Source organism: Lonchura striata, chromosome 5 (assembly GCF_050655825.1).
Source record: "Lonchura striata isolate lonStrDom1 chromosome 5, ASM5065582v1, whole genome shotgun sequence".
Taxonomy (NCBI): Eukaryota; Metazoa; Chordata; class Aves; order Passeriformes; family Estrildidae; genus Lonchura; species Lonchura striata.
Genome location: NC_140707.1, coordinates 19,753,358 through 19,770,663, shown reverse-complemented (window position 1 = coordinate 19,770,663; position 17,306 = coordinate 19,753,358). Strand labels below are relative to the sequence as shown.

At 45.0% G+C, this 17,306-nt stretch overlaps 1 protein-coding gene across 1 annotated transcript in view; it reads left to right on the top strand.

The window, feature by feature from the left end:
- Positions 1 to 17,306, top strand: part of ABTB2 (ankyrin repeat and BTB domain containing 2) — a 111,361-nt gene that overhangs the window by 62,867 nt on the left and 31,188 nt on the right. Inside the window, exons 2-3 of the mRNA XM_021555913.3 lie at positions 9,024 to 9,170; positions 11,774 to 11,984. Of these exons, the coding sequence (XP_021411588.1) occupies positions 9,024 to 9,170; positions 11,774 to 11,984 (358 nt within the window). The remainder of the gene's footprint in view (positions 1 to 9,023; positions 9,171 to 11,773; positions 11,985 to 17,306) is intronic.

The following is a 17,306-nucleotide window of genomic DNA, read 5'->3' as shown; positions in this document are numbered from 1 at the left end:
ACTAATCAGCTGTATTGGGGGGAAAACTGCCAAATACTTCCAAGTGTTTGTTTGAGGAAATGAAAAGTAAGAGGGGCATAGCTTCTATCCTGGGCTAGAATTGCTGCTGGTCTTTAGTGCTATCAAAATACTCTTGGAGAGCAAACCCTGCCTAATGGTGCTTGTCAAACGCAAACATTGTTATCAGGATGGTGAAGCTTTTTGTGTTTGTCTTTTCCCAAAAGCTTGCACTAATATGGGGCTGTGGGCAGAGCTGGGGTAAAAAATGACAAAGCTTGTGATTAATGAATTACTCATGCACGTAAACACTGCTGTGAGCAATTTAGTGTGCTGAAATTGTGCTGGAGATTAAACTGGAGGTATCAAATCCACACTGGTGCTGTCTCTTTTCTCCTGGACTGCTCAGCATGCACCCACCCCAAGTTTTGTGTTGTCTGGCCGGTGACTCAAAACCTGAATCATTTTTGTCTGCAGGCAGGGTAGGAATGTGCTCATCCTGGGGAGCCTCCAAGCCTTGCCCTCCTGAGGTCAGACTTCATGGTTTCAGCACTGCACTGTGTTTCTCTTAGATAAAATTTCAATTTCATATTGAGTGACAGATGCATATTTCACCCCAACAGAACCCAAGCTGCTGTTGCTGACAGCTAAAGGAAACGGGCCCTGAGTTGCCTAAAAAATTCCTTTAGGAGCAGTAAGTTGGTTACTGCTGAGCTCCTATTTCCTCATGGCTTTTTAAAAATAAACTGAAAGTAATCAGCTCTTAAGACACTCTGATATTTTAGGTCATTAACTGATGTAATTGTAGTCTTGATGTTTATTATTAAGTGACCATGGTTTCTGAAATCTGATTTTGATGGCTTGCAACAGCCAGGAGAGGCTAAGGAGGGTAGATTTTATCAGGCCAAGGTCTCACCTGTATAAAGAAACTGCCATGCAGGGGTTATTTCTTCCAAAAAATTGCTCTGGAATACGTTAGAAGGGATTGCACTGGATTATTCTGGAGTACTTCCCTGGTCAGATTCTTCATCTTGACATTCCCTAAGAAAAGGAACTGGGAGGGGCTGAGGATATAAATTTACTATCCTCTTTGTTTGGCAAGCATACAGATCATGGGATGTATAAATAGAAGAATTGAAGGCAAGTAAAGAGAGGTCATTATGGGATGTACAAAGAGCTTACTCAGAGCACATCTGGGGAGCTGGGCATGATTCAAAGGCCAGATTACAGGAAGGACAGTGAACAATAAGGAGTGGATTAGAAGAGAGTGTATTGTGGAGGGTAGGAGGGCTCGAGCTGGTGCCTGCAGTTGCTGCAGTCCCACTGCTTACACCAAATGCAGCTGGTTTTACTGTAAAAGCACCTAAATGGGAGACATCTAAAGAATTACAGGGGAATGGAGACAGGACCCTCTTCTTCCTAAGCTTTTTGATCCCCACAGCAGTGCCACTAAACAACTCTTACCACTGTTTACCTGTCATACCTCTCTCCCTCTTTCAAAAACAATGCTTATTTTTTTAGCTTGCATATATATATGTTGTTTCTTGGTAATTTCTTATAAAGAAACAACATATACATATACATATATACACACACACACACATATATATATATATGCAAGTACTTCTGCTCTTGTTTGTCAGAGCAACTGTCCAGTATTGTATCCACATCCAAATCTCTACAGGGCTGAAATAATTTTGCTTTCCTTAACCCTCTCAGAGTTGGGTAAAGCTTCTCTTCTGATGTCATAAGCTCCACTGAGGTGCAATTAAATATTGTCACAATATCTGTCCTTTAATCTCAGAAGTAGCTACATCTTGGGGAACTTTGTTGAAGAAAAAAAGGGCTTTGTAAATGAAAAACAGCTGTTGGTAAGGGCAAAAAATGTGCAATTGACACATATGGGAAATGGGGACACTGCTGAATGTTGAGCAGCATGAAGGAGTAAGTTGAGGATGAGAAATGAAGCAAGAACACTGCTGCTATCACACCACCCTTACCAGGAATGAAGCAATATCCTCATTTTCCAGATAAGCAGACTGAGACTCTGAGATTAATCAAACTGGTAAGGGTTTACAGCAGTAGGGAATTCCAAGTCTTCAGCCTCTTGGACCACAGTAATTTTTTTGGCACAGGATTCTGGTTTTGTGTTTCTTTAACAGTGTTCATAATCTGTTTATCCCACTCCTCATAAAACTTTGTTTTTTCATTGATATTTCTAACCCAGTATGGGGTATCCTCTTTTGTGTGCTGTACTGGATCCTGAAAATAAGAGTTCTGGAAACATGGATTTATTGATAATTGGTAGATTTTTAAATACTGATATTACAGTGTAGTGCAGGTCTTTGCCTGCCCTTGGGCCCTGCATAGAAGAGCCAATGCCTGGAAAATCCCGTGTACAAAATTCCAAAAGGATCAGCTGAGTTTTAGGGATGTACTTGTTGACATCTGAGCACACAGGCTCCTCTTCAGAAGTAGTTGTAGGAAGTAATAATAGTAGGAAGCATTTACAGTTTATGTTTACAGATTATATCCCCAAAGGCCTTTTATTAGGACATATAAAACAGGAAGCATAATTCTACAAACCTACACTTAAAGCCACACAAAGTTATTCCATTCATTTACAATCTCTGGATCCGGGTTGTGGGAGCAATGGCTCTGTGCAGCCCAGTTTTTCATACAGGCAATTTGAACTGGGAATTTCAAACAGGGAGCAATGACTCTGTACTGGCCAGTTTTTCATACAGGGAATCTGAACTGGAATTTTGAACAAGGAGCGATGGCTCTGTGTTGCCCAGTTTCATACAGGGAATTTGAATTGGAAGGTTTGAGCTTTGCCAAACCTCCCAATTCAGTTGGTGCAGGAGTTTTGTGGTTGGTTCTCTTCCTTTTGCCCGTGTTTCTTTCTCTGTCTCGGAAATGGGAATGAGGACAGTCATTGTGCTTTGTGTTTTGGCAATTATGACAATGCAAGCCCAGGATATGTTCCCTTGTGCTTATGTTCAATTAAGTGCTTGGGGCCAGGCCAGGTTAGTGGTTGTCCAGAAGACCACAGGGGTATGGAAGTGGGATTAGTGACTCAGTAAATTCTGACTCGGTATTAAACCAAGGCCTTTCTCCTACATTTATAGTCATTTGCAAGCTCGTATATCACAGCTGGATTCAAATGGAATACAGATCCTTCCTACCTTCATCCAATTCCACCATTTTCATAGCAAGAGGGAAGCAGAATGTGTGGGAATGAAGACAGGCACAGGGAGTTTCCTAGGACTAGGGAGGCATTTGTAGTAATGGTCCACAGGCTCCTGTCCTTTCCCTGGCTGTGTGCTCCATGGCTTTCCTTGCTTTTTAGACTTCCAGTTGCTGCAGTGACCTGCACCCCAGGAGAAAGGGGTGGTGAGTTTTGAGAGTGCTTTATAAGCCTCTCCTGGGTTATTTGGGTACTTCATTTAAGCAATGCCTGTTGACACTGACACTGAGCTACAGGAAGATGGTGAGCGTGAAGGCAGCAACTCATTCTCTAATAACATTCCTGAAGTCCAGGAAAACTATTTTATTAATCTGGGGAGAATATTGTCTCTGTGAACAGTAGGACCAAGCCTGAGGGTTGTGTGACTCTGAGGTGTCCAGAAGTGTCCCCTTAGGACGTCAGCTCTTTGATGGAGAGATCCAGCCTAGCACTTGCAGGAAATTTAAAAATCTCCTTCACTTGCAGCTCCTTCCTCCTCTGCTTCTTCTCCTGTTTCCAATTACAGAAGTACTGTTTAATGTGGATGCAGATATAGGAAACTGTGTTTGATTTTTCTTACTGTTGACAAACTGGGAGAGATGCCTGCCTGCTTTCTAGAAGAAGCCACACTCTTTTCCTATATATGAGCAATTAGGTGCATTGTTCCATGATCATAAGTCTCTCTCACCATCTCTAATATAGCTGCAGTTGATTATAGAGCTTGATGTGTTTAGATTTTGAGGGAGCTCCATCAGGAACACTTTGGTTGCTGTTTTTCAGAGGAGTTTGTTTATGTTCTGTCAAAATGATCCCATCTCATGTCATAAAATAAAGAGGGGTTGAGCTTTCCTAGCAGCGGTAGGTCAGCAAGGAGAAAACAGAACTCCAAGAACTGGCATTAATTCCTGCTGGTGCTCCACACAGGGAACTGATTGGCAAGAGGGAACTGCGGGGCATTGTGTGCTGTGGGAGAGCGGGGAAGGGAAAACAAGGAGAGCCTTGAATGCTCCTGGCCATGAAGAATGGCAGGACTTTGTGCAAGGTGACAGCCATCCTGATGTCATGGCCACGTTCCAACGTGGGAACTGCACTTGCACTTGGCTGAGCTTTCCCCCAGCTCCCTTGGAATTGGTGGGATTTGGCAACTCCAGCGCAGTCAGGTCATCACCGTCTGCCTTCAAAACTTGGGCCTTCCAAAATTTCAGTTCACAGGGATCAGCCATCATTCCCACCCCCCAGAATGTTTCTTGCAGGATTTATCCCAAGCCAAACATTGCAAAAGCAGAGTGGTGTAGGGATTCCTGCTTGGTTTCCTAGTGCATTTTCCAAGCATACTCACAGCACTCCTGGTTTCACACATGGGGCTTTTAGCAGCAATTTATAATGTATAGAGATGATTTTGAATTTTCCAAGGGCTTTCTCATCAGTTTGACCAAATAGGTGCTTTTTTCCCTACTGTTCTGATTTGTTTTATGGAAGTGTTTAGGTATAAATAGCACATTATATTGTCCCATGCATTTTGCTAGGTTTATTTTTTTTAAAAAACAGTTTTCTGTGTCAATAGTTTATGGTGTATATCCCTGTCCTAATTATATTCCTGATTCTTTGCCTAATCTGTCATGAGCAGAGCCAGTGCATTTCTGAAATAAGGAAATCAGTACCCTGGGCAATTTCCATGAGGAATCCCAGACAGCAGAATTCGAGTGCTTTCCAGCCAAGACTCCTTGGCCCTTTGCCACTTGTGAGTGGCCCCATCTTAACCTCTAGACATCATACAAGTGTTTGAAAGCCATCAAATGGCTGATGAGTTAATCTCTAGGAAGCTGTCTGCCAACATCAAGGGTCCAGACTGGAGAAAGCCCAGAGAAAACCATTACAACAAGGTAAAAATGATGGCAAGTCCCTTTGCACAACTGTGGCATGCAAATAGTGTGAGGTGTGGAGGGTCCATGGGTAGTTGGAAAGTCAAACATTCCAATCTCAGAGCAAAATTCAGGGAAAGGTCTGCATTTGCTATATCTTGAGAGCAAAAGAATAGAATTTGTTGCCAGCCTGTGAATTATGAGGACATTCAGAGATGAACCTGGGGTTCCTTACAGGAATTGTCCTTCTTGAGGAGCAGGATTTTCTGCTCAGCTTAGGGCATCGTAAAATCAGGCAGTGGTTTGTCTCGGAAGGAACTTTTAAAGATAACATAGTTCCAAACCCCCTGCCATGTGCACCTTGCTCTAGACCAGGTTGCTCCAAATCCTGTCGAACCTGGCCTTGGACACTCCCAGGGATGGGGCAGCCACAGCTTCTCTGGGAAACTGTGCCATGGCCTCCCCACCCTTACAGTAAAAAATTCCTTCCCAATATCCCATTTAAACCCATCCTCCTGCAGTTTAAGGCTATTCCCTTTTATGCTGTCACTCCATGCCCTTGTCCAAAGCCCCTCTCCAGCTCACTTGGAGCCCCTAGGTTCTCCCTGGACCCTTCTCCTCTTCAGGTTGAACATTTGCAGCTCTCCCAGCCTGTCTCCAGAGCAGAGGTGTTCCAGCATGTGCTGGAAACCACACAAGAGCCTTGCCCAGCCCTGCTCGGGGGAGCCATCACATTTCAGCCAAAGCTCTCCACAGAGCTGCTGCACCTCTTAAAGCAGAAAGATGTCCAGGAGTGTGAACAGACTTTTCCCTGGATCTTGCTCAGACTGGAAACATTTTCAGTTGCTATTAAAAAGCATCAGATTACGGACAACAATTTCAAACTCTTTAGGCAAGCAGAATAATTTGAGTTTAAGGAACTGCTCAACTGGAATTCACCCAGTCGTGACTGCCTTTTAAGAGCATTGGCAGCAAGTGCTCGTGAACAGGTTTCATATTTAACTGAGGCAGAATAAATATGGCTTTATTTCCAGCTGCTGTTTCAACAGCTATGGAAAGATCAGGAAAAAATTGTTAGCTAGCCATGCTTTAATTGAGAATCAGGCTATTCCAGTGGTGACTTGTGAGCTCCTGCTGCTCCTGAGGTTTGAGCTAAGCCACACTTGAATTCAGTCTCTCACCAGGGCTTGGATCCTGTACTTAAAATCTTAATTAAAAATACTGCCCAAGTGGTTCATTCCTGCACAATAATTATATGTTGTTTTACATTGTTTTGTGGGAAAAACACAGTTTGGAAAGTCAGGAAATAAAGGTGAATATCAAACTGACAGTGTTCTGATGTGGATCAGTTTATTTCAGTTGCAGTTTTGCTTATCTTGCTAGTCATGTTTAATCATGTTTTAATACCAGTGTTGCCACTAATATGAAAATGCAGGAATGTGAATGCCAGACAGAAACTGCCCATGGTTTATACTGTTCTAACACCTTTTGACTGAAAATTCCATTACTTGGAAAGCAGGAGAGCAAGAACCATAGTTTGGGATACAAATAACCAGCACAAGGCAGTTGTCTGTTATCAAAAAAGGGGGGTTTTAATTGGTATTAAAGACTAGGTCTTGTTCCTACTTAAAACATCACTGGGCAAAGCTTGACTGCAGATGTCCTTGTGCCTTTCTGATCTGAGGAGCGACAATGATGCTTTTCCAACTCACTGGAGTTACTGGAAGGGGATCAAAGAGGAAATCCTGATTAGGGTGCTGCAAGTAGAATAGTTGTGGGGTGTATTTCTGTTTTGCTTCCCACTGTCCCAAAGTCAGTGTTGGGAAGTGTGTCCTTATTTCCACGCCTGCTTGTGGCTGTGGAGACCTGCCAGACATGGGAAGCCTTGGAATCTTTATTGTCATTCATCCCTTTTCCGATCCCAGGGAAAATCCCTGGTGGCATCACTGGGCCTTGGTACATGACCAAGGTCTTGGTGAGTTCTTTATTCCTCTCTGGTGCCTAAAGGATGCTCCTCAGCTGTGCCAGGGCAGGTGATAGCATAACTCTTGTCCACAGCTATCTTGGATGAGTCATTTTTCCAAAGGTAAATAAATCCTCCCTGTTTCCACGTGTCACCTGACAAACTGTGACCTGGAAAACTGAGAGAATGTTGTTGCCTTTTGCAAGCCAAAGCGTTCTGCAAATCTTTAATTCCGTGTTAGAAAACAGAACCAACTGAAAGGGGCTGGCAGAGAAAATGTACCCCACTTCTTTCCCTCTGCCGGGCTCAGCAGTGGAGCTGCCAGTTTCTGTTTTTGCCTCTGTAGAATTATGTGCCTCTATTTGAAAGTTTTGACAAATCAGGCTGTTTTCATTCTCCCTCTGCCATAAATTCAATCCATATGTCTCTAAAACATCCTTTCATAGCTTTGGCATGGAAAAGGAAGTGGCTTAGGCTCTGTATAGTGTATTTAAAGCAAAGCTTTCCTAGTTTGCATGCATGGCTTCTGGTAGCTCTTAAAGCCTCAACTTCCTAATTATTCAGGTTAAGAGGGCATTGGCAGAGCATTCTCCATTAACTAACAGTGATGTACAGTGAAGAAGCACAACAGGATAAATCATTCCCTTATTCGCATCATGTCCAGGAAGTTTTTGATCCAGCCCTTGGCTTTGCTGTAAAGCAGGATGCAAAGAGGATGTGAAAAGGGTAGGAGAGATCAATCCAGCATAAAATCTCAAAAGAAAACATCAAGACAAAGAAACAAAAGGTCTTGCACAATGAGCTGCAGGGTTTTGTTGGGCAACAATACACAGCACCTATGTGACAGGAGGTCACTGCCATGGGAGTAAAGGATCTCCACATCCCAGCCTGACCCAGGGCTGGGAGGTGAGGGAGGAAGGAAACGTGGGTCCAAGCTGAACTGTATTGCTGTGGATCAAAGTTAAAAATCAGATATACAGGATGCAGCAGGCTAAGAGCACAGGCTGTCATGGCTGCTCTGAGTGGCCTTGTCTGGAATCAGGGAAAATTTGGGCCAGGAGGGTGCTGCTGGAATTGTGGCATGGATCTGTAATTAAAAATGGGGCAGTAGTGAGGGCATAGGAGCAATGGCTGAGTGACTGCAAGTGGCTTTTTGGAGTCCACCTGCCCTCCAAGAAGGGCAGGATGCAGTGGCACCAGATCTGTCCCAGGGTGTCAAGGGACAGGTCAGGTCACTCTCCCAGCCCAGCCTCTGTCACAGACCCTGCTCCCTGCCTCACATCCACTCCAGAGGTCACATCCCCCCTTTTCTCTGTGCCACATGGAGCAATCAGCGTCTGTGCATTTGATGGAGAGGAGACGTGTGTGGTAAACATGTGTGTGCAGTGCAATTACCTTCCTAATCTCTCTCTCACATGGGGGTCATTTACAGAGATGAAAATTCCAGCAAGCTCAGAACTCCTGGGCGTCGCTTGGCGCATCCAGAGGTGTGCACATGCAGAAACCACAGTGTGAGCACCTGAAACTGCAAGGCAGGTTCAAAGGGCTGGCACAGCCCCTGGTTTTGTTTGCAGGGTTGCGGGGATGAGGTGGACTCCAGGCTATATTCCACATCTCTCCAGATCAGGCCCTTCTATCTGAGGATCTGCATACAGCTGTTCAGCAGCAAGCCGTGTGTGCGCAGCCCTGTTGTTGTATAAACAAGAGTAGAGACTTAACCAAAGCTTTTCATGTAGTTTTATCTCGACTGCAATTTGTTTCCAGCTCTTAAAGGCTGTAGGAACATCCAGCCTTACTCCCTGGAGCCTGTTTCAGCCGTTCCAGCAGTGTTCACAGTGCTGTTTGATTTCCTTTGAACCGTTCAAAAATTCTCGGAGAAAGGTGCAAGTTCTGTATCCCTCCTGGAGGGATTTGCTTTTCCACACAAAGCGTAGGCTGATTAGTAAGAGGTGTGCTGTGTGCTCTGTCCCAGGTGTGCTGTCCCTCCCTGCCTACTTCAGCCCCTACCACGACGGCTCCGTGTGCAGCGACGGCCGGGCTGACGCCTACGCGCAGCTGGAGCTGCGGACCCTGGAGCAGTCCCTGCTGGCCACCTGTGTCGGGAGCATCTCGGAGCTGAGTAAGTTTGGGATGTAATCCACCAATCCACCATGGGGCTCTTCCAGCAGAGCAGGACAGCCCATCCCTTGACTGCTGGGGGGCAGTAGGAGTGCTGCTGCTGCTGTTGGCAGCGTGAGCGGCATTTAATGTTGGCCGAGATGTATTTGGGGGTGCTGTTTATGAAAAATCAGCTGGTTTCATTAGTCTGCTTAAAGTCTGATTCACCTGGAGAGGTGCGAGTGAAATGTGCCTTTTTTTTTTTTCTTTTTTTTTTTTTTTTTTTTTTTTTTTTTTTTTTGTGGAGATGTTACTGCCAGCTAAAGTTGGATGCTCTTTCCTAGATGCCTCTGGAGGCTCTCCTTTGCATTCGCAAACCTCCCAAAGACAGCAAAGAGGGTTCTCTTGGTCAGTGTTTCTACAGTGGAAATGTCTGGGATATTCAAGGGAAAGCTTTTTGGTTACTTAAAAAACAAAAAGTGAAGGAAAAAGAATCTGAGAGCACTCTGGTAACAAAAACCTCTTCAACCCCCCTTTTTTTTTTAAAGCTGACCGACTGAAATGTTCCATTCCTAGAGTACTCACAAAGCCCCTTTAAAGTAAACAAAAATGATTTGTGTTTTCCTGGTCTACTTTCTCCCTTGCAACATTTCTGCTGGCATCACTTTCTTAGTCTGCACCATCTGAATGCTAATGAATGCCAGGGCCAGTAAGGAGTTTGTGTGTTTCACCATTTATTTTGCAACCTGCCTTAGTTTGTGGTTTTCAAATTCCTTCAACACACCTCTATTTATCCTGGAACACAAGAGAACATTTGTAGCAAGGGTCTGAGATTGAATACAGCTTCCTCTCTCCCTCTTCCCCCATCCCTGCCAACTTGGTCAGCACATCCAGTGAATGGCTCTCCTGATACAGTTGCTTTTTTTTTTTTTTATTTTTTCTAAACGTTGCTGCCCATTGCCAGAAAAAGAGAGTGAGTGCGCAAAGGAGAAGGAACGTTATTCTGAGCTGAAAATTTGAATTCCAGATCCATTTCTGCTATAAACTGTGCAGACTTCTGTGTTAGCACCAGCGTTGGAGGATCCGTGATACTCTCATAAAATGCGCGGATCCTGGAGCTACTGAAGTGGAAAGGCAGAGTTGTTAGAAGGATTTTTTTATTATTCTGAAGTGGGTCCTTAAAGCTGAATGTGCTGTACAACAAAGGAGTGGCAGGGCTTTAGACTGCAAGCTGAGATTTTTAATACCCTGTTGGTCTGAACCACTAAAAATGTCATGTATAGACATACAGTAGCTTTGTGGGGCTTTCTCCTGTGTAACAGCAGAACCCCAGGGCTTCTGACTAACAAATTTAGTGTATTGCTTTTAGATATAAATGAACAAATAATAACTTCCCAAGAATTTCAGAGGGAGGTGTTGCTAATGCACATGTGGCACCACAAAACTCAGGTTGCTTTCCCAGGAGCCAGCTTTGTGATGGGGTGACTATTTCGGTTCCATCCTTTCCCAGTATTGTAACTTTTGGACACAATGGAGCAATGTTTCCTGTGAGAGTTTGAGGGGACTCTGAAGCATAAAGCAGCAGAGATTCTCCCAAGGAAAAAACAGATTCTAGCTAAGTATAGTAATAATTCAGCTCACTGGTTGGTAGTCATATTACTCAAAAGTGAAGCTTTTAAAGCTTTTTGGAGTTTGTAATGCACCACAACACAAGGAGATTAAACAGTGTTGTGCCTAAAGCAAGCTTATTGCAAAAAGACCAGCTTTGGGATCATTGATCTGGCAACTTTTTAAAAATCTGCAGTCCTAAAATTCTGAGTGCAACTGTGTGATCCAGGTCCCCTTCGTTGCGGCCTCCTCAAGTCCACTGTGCTCCGACACAGAGGCAGCTTGGCTCCAGTTCAAAAACCAAGAAGAATGAGAAGCCCAGAGACCTCCTGGATTGAGCTTCTTATAATGCTGAGGCACAGATTTCTGGCACAGCTTGAGACAGCCAGCATGATAAAGATTGGCTTTTTAATAAGAGAGTCAGGTCTTGCCGTTCTGGAGAAACCTGCTGCTGGAGTGAGAATGGGAGCAGCAGACCCCTCAAAGAAGGGATTTCTGTCTTGAACATAATGTCACTAATTTGTCTCAAGTGCCTGGGCAGGAGGGTAGAACAGCATGACTCAGTTGGAAGAAACGGGAGCAACCTCCTAAAAAAATGAGAGTGAGGTATTGGTGCTACTGACTTTGCTTTGTGAAACTGTCGCTCCCAGGTTGGGCAGAGGACATTTTACAAAGACATCAGTAGTTTTTGTAGGCTGGCAAAAAAATTTGGTATTTGTGGGTGGAAAGAGGAGAACACCAGCAGTAAACCAGCAAACTCACTGTAAAGAATGTGTGGTAACTGAAAGGTGTTGCATTTCATATTTTCTAACTGATAACTTGGTATTTGAAGGAAAGTGCTGCCGAGTGGCAGCTTGAGGGACAGGATACCCTCTGCCTTTGTGGAGGAGGTTCTATGCACACAGCAAACATTCCTCTCAACGGTGAGAGCTTTGATTTGTTCCAGAAGCATGATTAAAAGCACTGTGGGTGACTAACAAAGAGGTGATTTTGTGTTTTCTCCGTGTGTGTGCACAGGCGATTTGGTCTCACGAGCCATGCACCACATGCAGTGCCTGAACACCATCCGGCCCGGCATGAGCCCTGTGCGGCAGACCCGGCAGCAGCAGCCCATCTCCTGGTCCCCTGATGCCCTTCACACCCTCTACTACTTCCTACGCTGTCCCCAGATGGAGTCCATGGAGAATCCCAACCTGGACCCTCCGAGGATGACGCTGAGCAATGAGCGGTAGGTCGGTGAGCTGAGAGCGGGCACGGCGCAGGCTGAAAGGGCTCCTTCTGTTGAGTTTCCAGGGCAGGTTTGTGGGATGCTACCTAGGAGGCATCAGTTATTCCTGCAGCCAGGCCAGACTGGGCTGTCAGCCCTGCCAAGTTTGTGAAGCCTTGGAGTGGGAGCTGGAAAGTGAGCTGGATTTTCGTGCGGTCTTTCCGAGCGAGGCACAAGGCTGTTGCTGCCAACAGGGCTTGTCTGGAGACCTTGCCAAAAGTACATGTGGTTGCCTAAAGCAGAAAAGGCCTTCCCAAAGAAAATGTTACCTCCTGAATGGTGCCAATTAACAATTGTCATCGTTCTGGGGAAAAGCAACGCCGTTTGCTGCGAGGAGGGTTCAGGGGATTTATGAACAGGGGATTTATGAACATCCCACTTGAGGATTACTTCAGTTGGTGCTGTGTGTCTGGAGTAGAAATTTTTACAGGAAGCCAGGAGCTAACCAGGGAAGGCAGTGGGTCTTCCTGCCTTCTGCCAGCTCTGTGACCAACTCACAAAGTAGGGCCATTATTAGAGCAGTCAGAAATTTTCCAGCGGGATGTTTTTTCTCTTGGAAGCCTCCTTGCTTTCCTTCCTGCCCAGCCCCTTGGCCGGCTGCCTGACACAGGCTGGTGGCACAGGAGAGTTGAGGAGCCCTCAGAGCTGAGTTCCTGGACAGGTCAGGCAGCTCCTGCTCCCCAGTTGCAATTTGTAAGGAGACCTAGGCCACTCCAGATTTGTTACCCCACTTACAAGTGCACATCCAAGTTTCTGTTCATTTCAGAAATCTTAAATGGGAAGTTGTGTTTTCTGGTTACCCATTATTTATTCTAGCTTGCTTTTTGGATATATTTTTGGCCTGCTGGACATCAGACTGAGGGAAGACTCTATCATGGCCCTTCCCAAAAGCAGCCTGTGGTTGGGAAGTTTCCCGCTGTATTGATGTGTTGATGCCTTACTCATAAAACAGAACTGCAGAATGCTTGTTGGACAGGTGAGCAGGGAAGGGAGAACATCTCTACAGTTTAGTAAATAACATGGTTTCTTCTTCCCACCTTGGCCTTTACTGTACTCAGCCCCAGCTTCTGAAATCTGTATGAAATCGTAAATCATAGTAACACACAAATAATTAATTACAGAAGCAAAAGAAGGTTGCCTTTCTGTTTGATCCTCCCCTGAAATAGTTTCAAAAAGAACAGAACTCTACAAAGAATCAGGAGGAATTAAGTTGAATAAAATAATAATAGAGAGAAGCATGGCTGCACACCTCAGCCTGCTGGTAGCTCAGTTTTTTGTCCTCACTAACCTTAATCTAGGTTACCCCTACCTACTGCAAGGCTGTTTATTTTGCACACTGTGCAAAAACAAAGTTTTCACAAGGTCAGATTGTGTAAAGTTGTGCTCCTGGTTCCCACAGTGGTATCGCTGAGGCTGCTGAACAGCTCGTATCAGAAATGTAGATTAGCCTTTCTGTTTTGTGCTCTTTTCAGTGCTCTCAGTGTAATGATGTTACTGCAGCTACTTTTTTTGTACACTGGAGATAATAAATGAGATAAGTCAGGAGAGCAGTTGCAGTTATCTTCCAATTGCTCCCAAACAATGCTGTTCACATGGTTCACCAGAGTTTTTTTGGAGGCTGCAGCTCTGTTCTGTTTTGAAATCCGCACTAGATCCTGCAACAGCTGGGGTAAGGGAATTTTCTGCCATTTTTTCTGACCAGTACTTAGCTGTAAAGGAAATTAAAGAGGATATATTAAAATGGACATTATTAAAAACTGACATGAAGAAAAAAAAAAAAAAAAACAACCTGAGCACTTAAAGGACTGGCTTTGAAAAATTTATGGAAGCTGGAAATGAAATGAATACTGCCCATCCAACCCTACATTCCATCTGCTGCAGGATGTGTTTGTGGCTCGCTGTCCTTGGCTCTGGGCACATATCTAGCACAGGCAGGAGGATGGATCCTGCTGGCAGCACTTTGCAGAGGAGGTGCTTTGCTCTCTCCTGGCTGCGGAGGAGAGGCAGCCGAGGCTTCGTGCAAGACGCAGGACTCGTGGCGTGAGAGACGAGGGCACTGATTCACCTAATGTGACTTGGCACGGCTGTGCAGCCCGGTTCTTTTATTCTTCCCTGAGCTGTGCTAAATCAGCTGCACACTGGGCACTGCTCTTTTGTGTGTCTGTGCTCACTTTCTGGAATACACTTTCTGTTATACATGTGTTCAGTGCTCTGCAGTCCCAGCTCACTTTCTGCTGGAAAAATCCCGGTCACGAGCAGGGACAATAACGCTGACCTGTTCTGCCTTTGCTCCTATTTCAGTCCCCACGCTCCTACCTAAATCTGTACATCCATTGATCTGAAATTCAGTGAAGAGAGGGATGGCTGTTAGAGCTGCAGGCTGGGTAAGACTTGTTTTTGGGGAAGATCCATGAGACACATTGGTTCAGTGGAAGGAGCTCCAGTTGTTCGTCAGACCTGACAATGTGCTGTTCATTTTGGCTTTCTGTGTGTCACACTGCAATGCAGAATAATGCTGTGAGAATCCTAACACTGTAGGGTCTGGAAGGTCTTCCCTTCAGCATGAAGGCAAGCCTAGGATTCAGTTCGGAAGCCATGCCTAATGGAGGCTGTCATGTGCTGTGAAGGGTTTTTAAAAGCCTGGCTGAGCTTCTGCACTTAACCTGCAGCAAACTGCAGAGGGTATGAAAACAGACACGCAGATTTGAGGCACCCTGGTGAACAGAGCCAGTTTCAACCCACACAAGTTGTTTTTTATCCATGCTAAACACCTTGGCAAAAGACCTGAGGTGAGGAATCTGGAGAGGGCTGCAGCAGTGGGATGGACGGAGTCATCTGCACAGCTCTCTAGATTGTGTGGATGGTTTGGGATACCCAATTGGCTGAAACTCTGCAGAGTTTGTGTGTTGGTGATGTCTGCTTCTGGCACCTTCAGGGGAAGGTGTTGAAGCAGAAGGAGGAGAGAAGGCAGAATTAGAAAGCAGTCAGATATCTTAGGCAAAACATGAAGCATTTCCAAAGTGAATGCAGCTGCTCGCTGTGCAAACAAGCCATGGCCCACTTAGAACCCCAGGATGACCTTGTTTGCTGCACAGACAGTAAACCATCTGCTGTTTGGGGTCAAACAGGACACCTGAGGAAGCATTTTGCAAACACAGAGTGCCACTTGTGCAATATTTTGGCAAGGGAATTAGACCCTGAGGTGAGCACGAGCTCAGTGAGGATACACCTGAGTGCCCGGAGGCTCGGAGCTTTCCCGTGTCAGCAGAGTTCTGTCTGTGCTGCTGCTGCAAAAAAGGCCTCTGCTGGGCAATAAGATACTTTTATTTTCTCTGAGATCCTAGTTTGTGTTGTGTCAGGGGTCAAACTATGTGGTTTTGGACCAGGCACGTGGCATTTCTGCTTTCTTCACTCTGTTCCTGCTCTGGGATTTCTCCCATTGCTTATGTCAGGCAGGCTGAGCTTGGGAGCACTCCTGCAGCGTGAGCTCATGTCCAGAGCATGTTTGCCGGGATTGTTTGGGATACTGTGGCTTGAGAAGAGCCATTCAAAGGTAAACGAAGTTCCTTTCTCCTTTTTCACTTTTCCCCAAGTGAGATATAAAGCTTTTGTTTTATTTTTAATGGTGTGTCAAGGCAGGAATGCTCTTGCAGTGATGCTTATCTTGGGGAGTATTTGTCAGCTCCCACAGAGCCCAAATGGAGGTCAATATTTAGGCTCATTTTACTGCTGAATGGACAGCTCTGCCCTGGGTTAATTACTTGGCCAGCATAGTGGTCCAGCCTTAAAGTTGGGAATAGACACCACTGATTGCCCTCACCCTGTCTCTTTTTGGTGATCATCTGCCTGCAGCACTTATTGTTGGAAAGTCAGCGTGATCTAATACCTAAGAACTGGCCAAAAAAGTTGGATCCTGCTTCCTTGTGTAGCTGATTATCTGTGGGTTTGGGTAGCCTGGGCTTCTTCCCCTTTCAGCTGCCCCATTAAAAAAAACTGAATTTTTGTCTGTTGTTGGTACTGTTGGTCTGTAGAACCTTGTGCAGCTAATTCCAGATTTGTCCATCAGTGCCTGTTGATCCAGCCGTGTCAGGCCTTTCCAGGCTGTCCATGCTGCAGCAGTGCCAAGTTTTACATGTTGTCTGAGTTTGCAGGTACATCATTTTATCCCAAACATCAGGGAGTGAGTATAAAACAATTTATATTTGCAGAAGCCCACAGACTGCACCCATCTTGAACCTGTCAGTGGAAATCCAGCAAAATGCTGGGGAAATTCCAGAGCTGATGGAGGATTTGTCAGATGCCAGCAATGAATTTTTGGGGTTTGTCAATTTAAAGGAAATTCACAGCTCTTCAGCTGGAAAACTGCAAGAAGCCGTGTGCAGGCTCTGGATTTGCTGCCTCTAAACAAACCTGGCCTCACTCAGTTTGTCCCTTGTCACAGAAAATCCAGAAAATCCTTCAGGAAGGCTGCTGCTCATCCTGCCTTCAGCTCAGTGGCTGCTCTTACCTACCAGGCTCAAAAGTGACCTGGATTTGTTTTCTGCTTCCAGCAAGAGTCTTACCATTACATCCGTTACCTCTCATGATCCAAAGCCAAAGGACAAACATGCAAACCATATTTTTCAGGAGGGTCAGGCAGAACAAGAAGGACTCCTCTGTGCCATATTAGCTGGGCAGAAGAGGAAGGAGCTGAGCTCTCTACTTGAGTTTTCTCTGTGGAGTATTCCCAGCAATGGTATTTATTGGGAAAGGAAAAATGCATCTGATTCTGAAGGAAGATGTATCAATGCTGCAGAAGGAAAGAGTGTAGCCCTTTCATGCTGTTTTTCAGTGCTCTTCGCTCAAATACTCTATTCTTCCAACATCTGAACTATTGATTTAAATCATCATTGGCTGGAGCACTTGATAGTTTTTGTCATGTGTGTAATCTAGACTTATTTTGGCTGGAACAGAAACCAGAGTTGAGTCTAAATTAATTCTTCCTGGTAGAGTGTCAAAATCCTGCCCAAGCAGGATTGATTGATTGACTGATTGATCTGTAGTGGTCAATGCAAATAAAGAGCCGCTGTGCCATGATTGGCTTTTAATTCCTAGTAACCCTAGGTCTCCTAAAATTTCCTAAATTTCCTAAATTTCATGTTTTAGAAACACATGACTTTGATCTTACTTAGTTCCTTTTTACTCAATGATTTCTAGGTGCATTATGAGAAATAATTAGAGCTTGCAGCTCCTTCCCTCATGGTTCACTGGATTCTTTCCCTGTGCTCAAAAAATGCCTGCCCC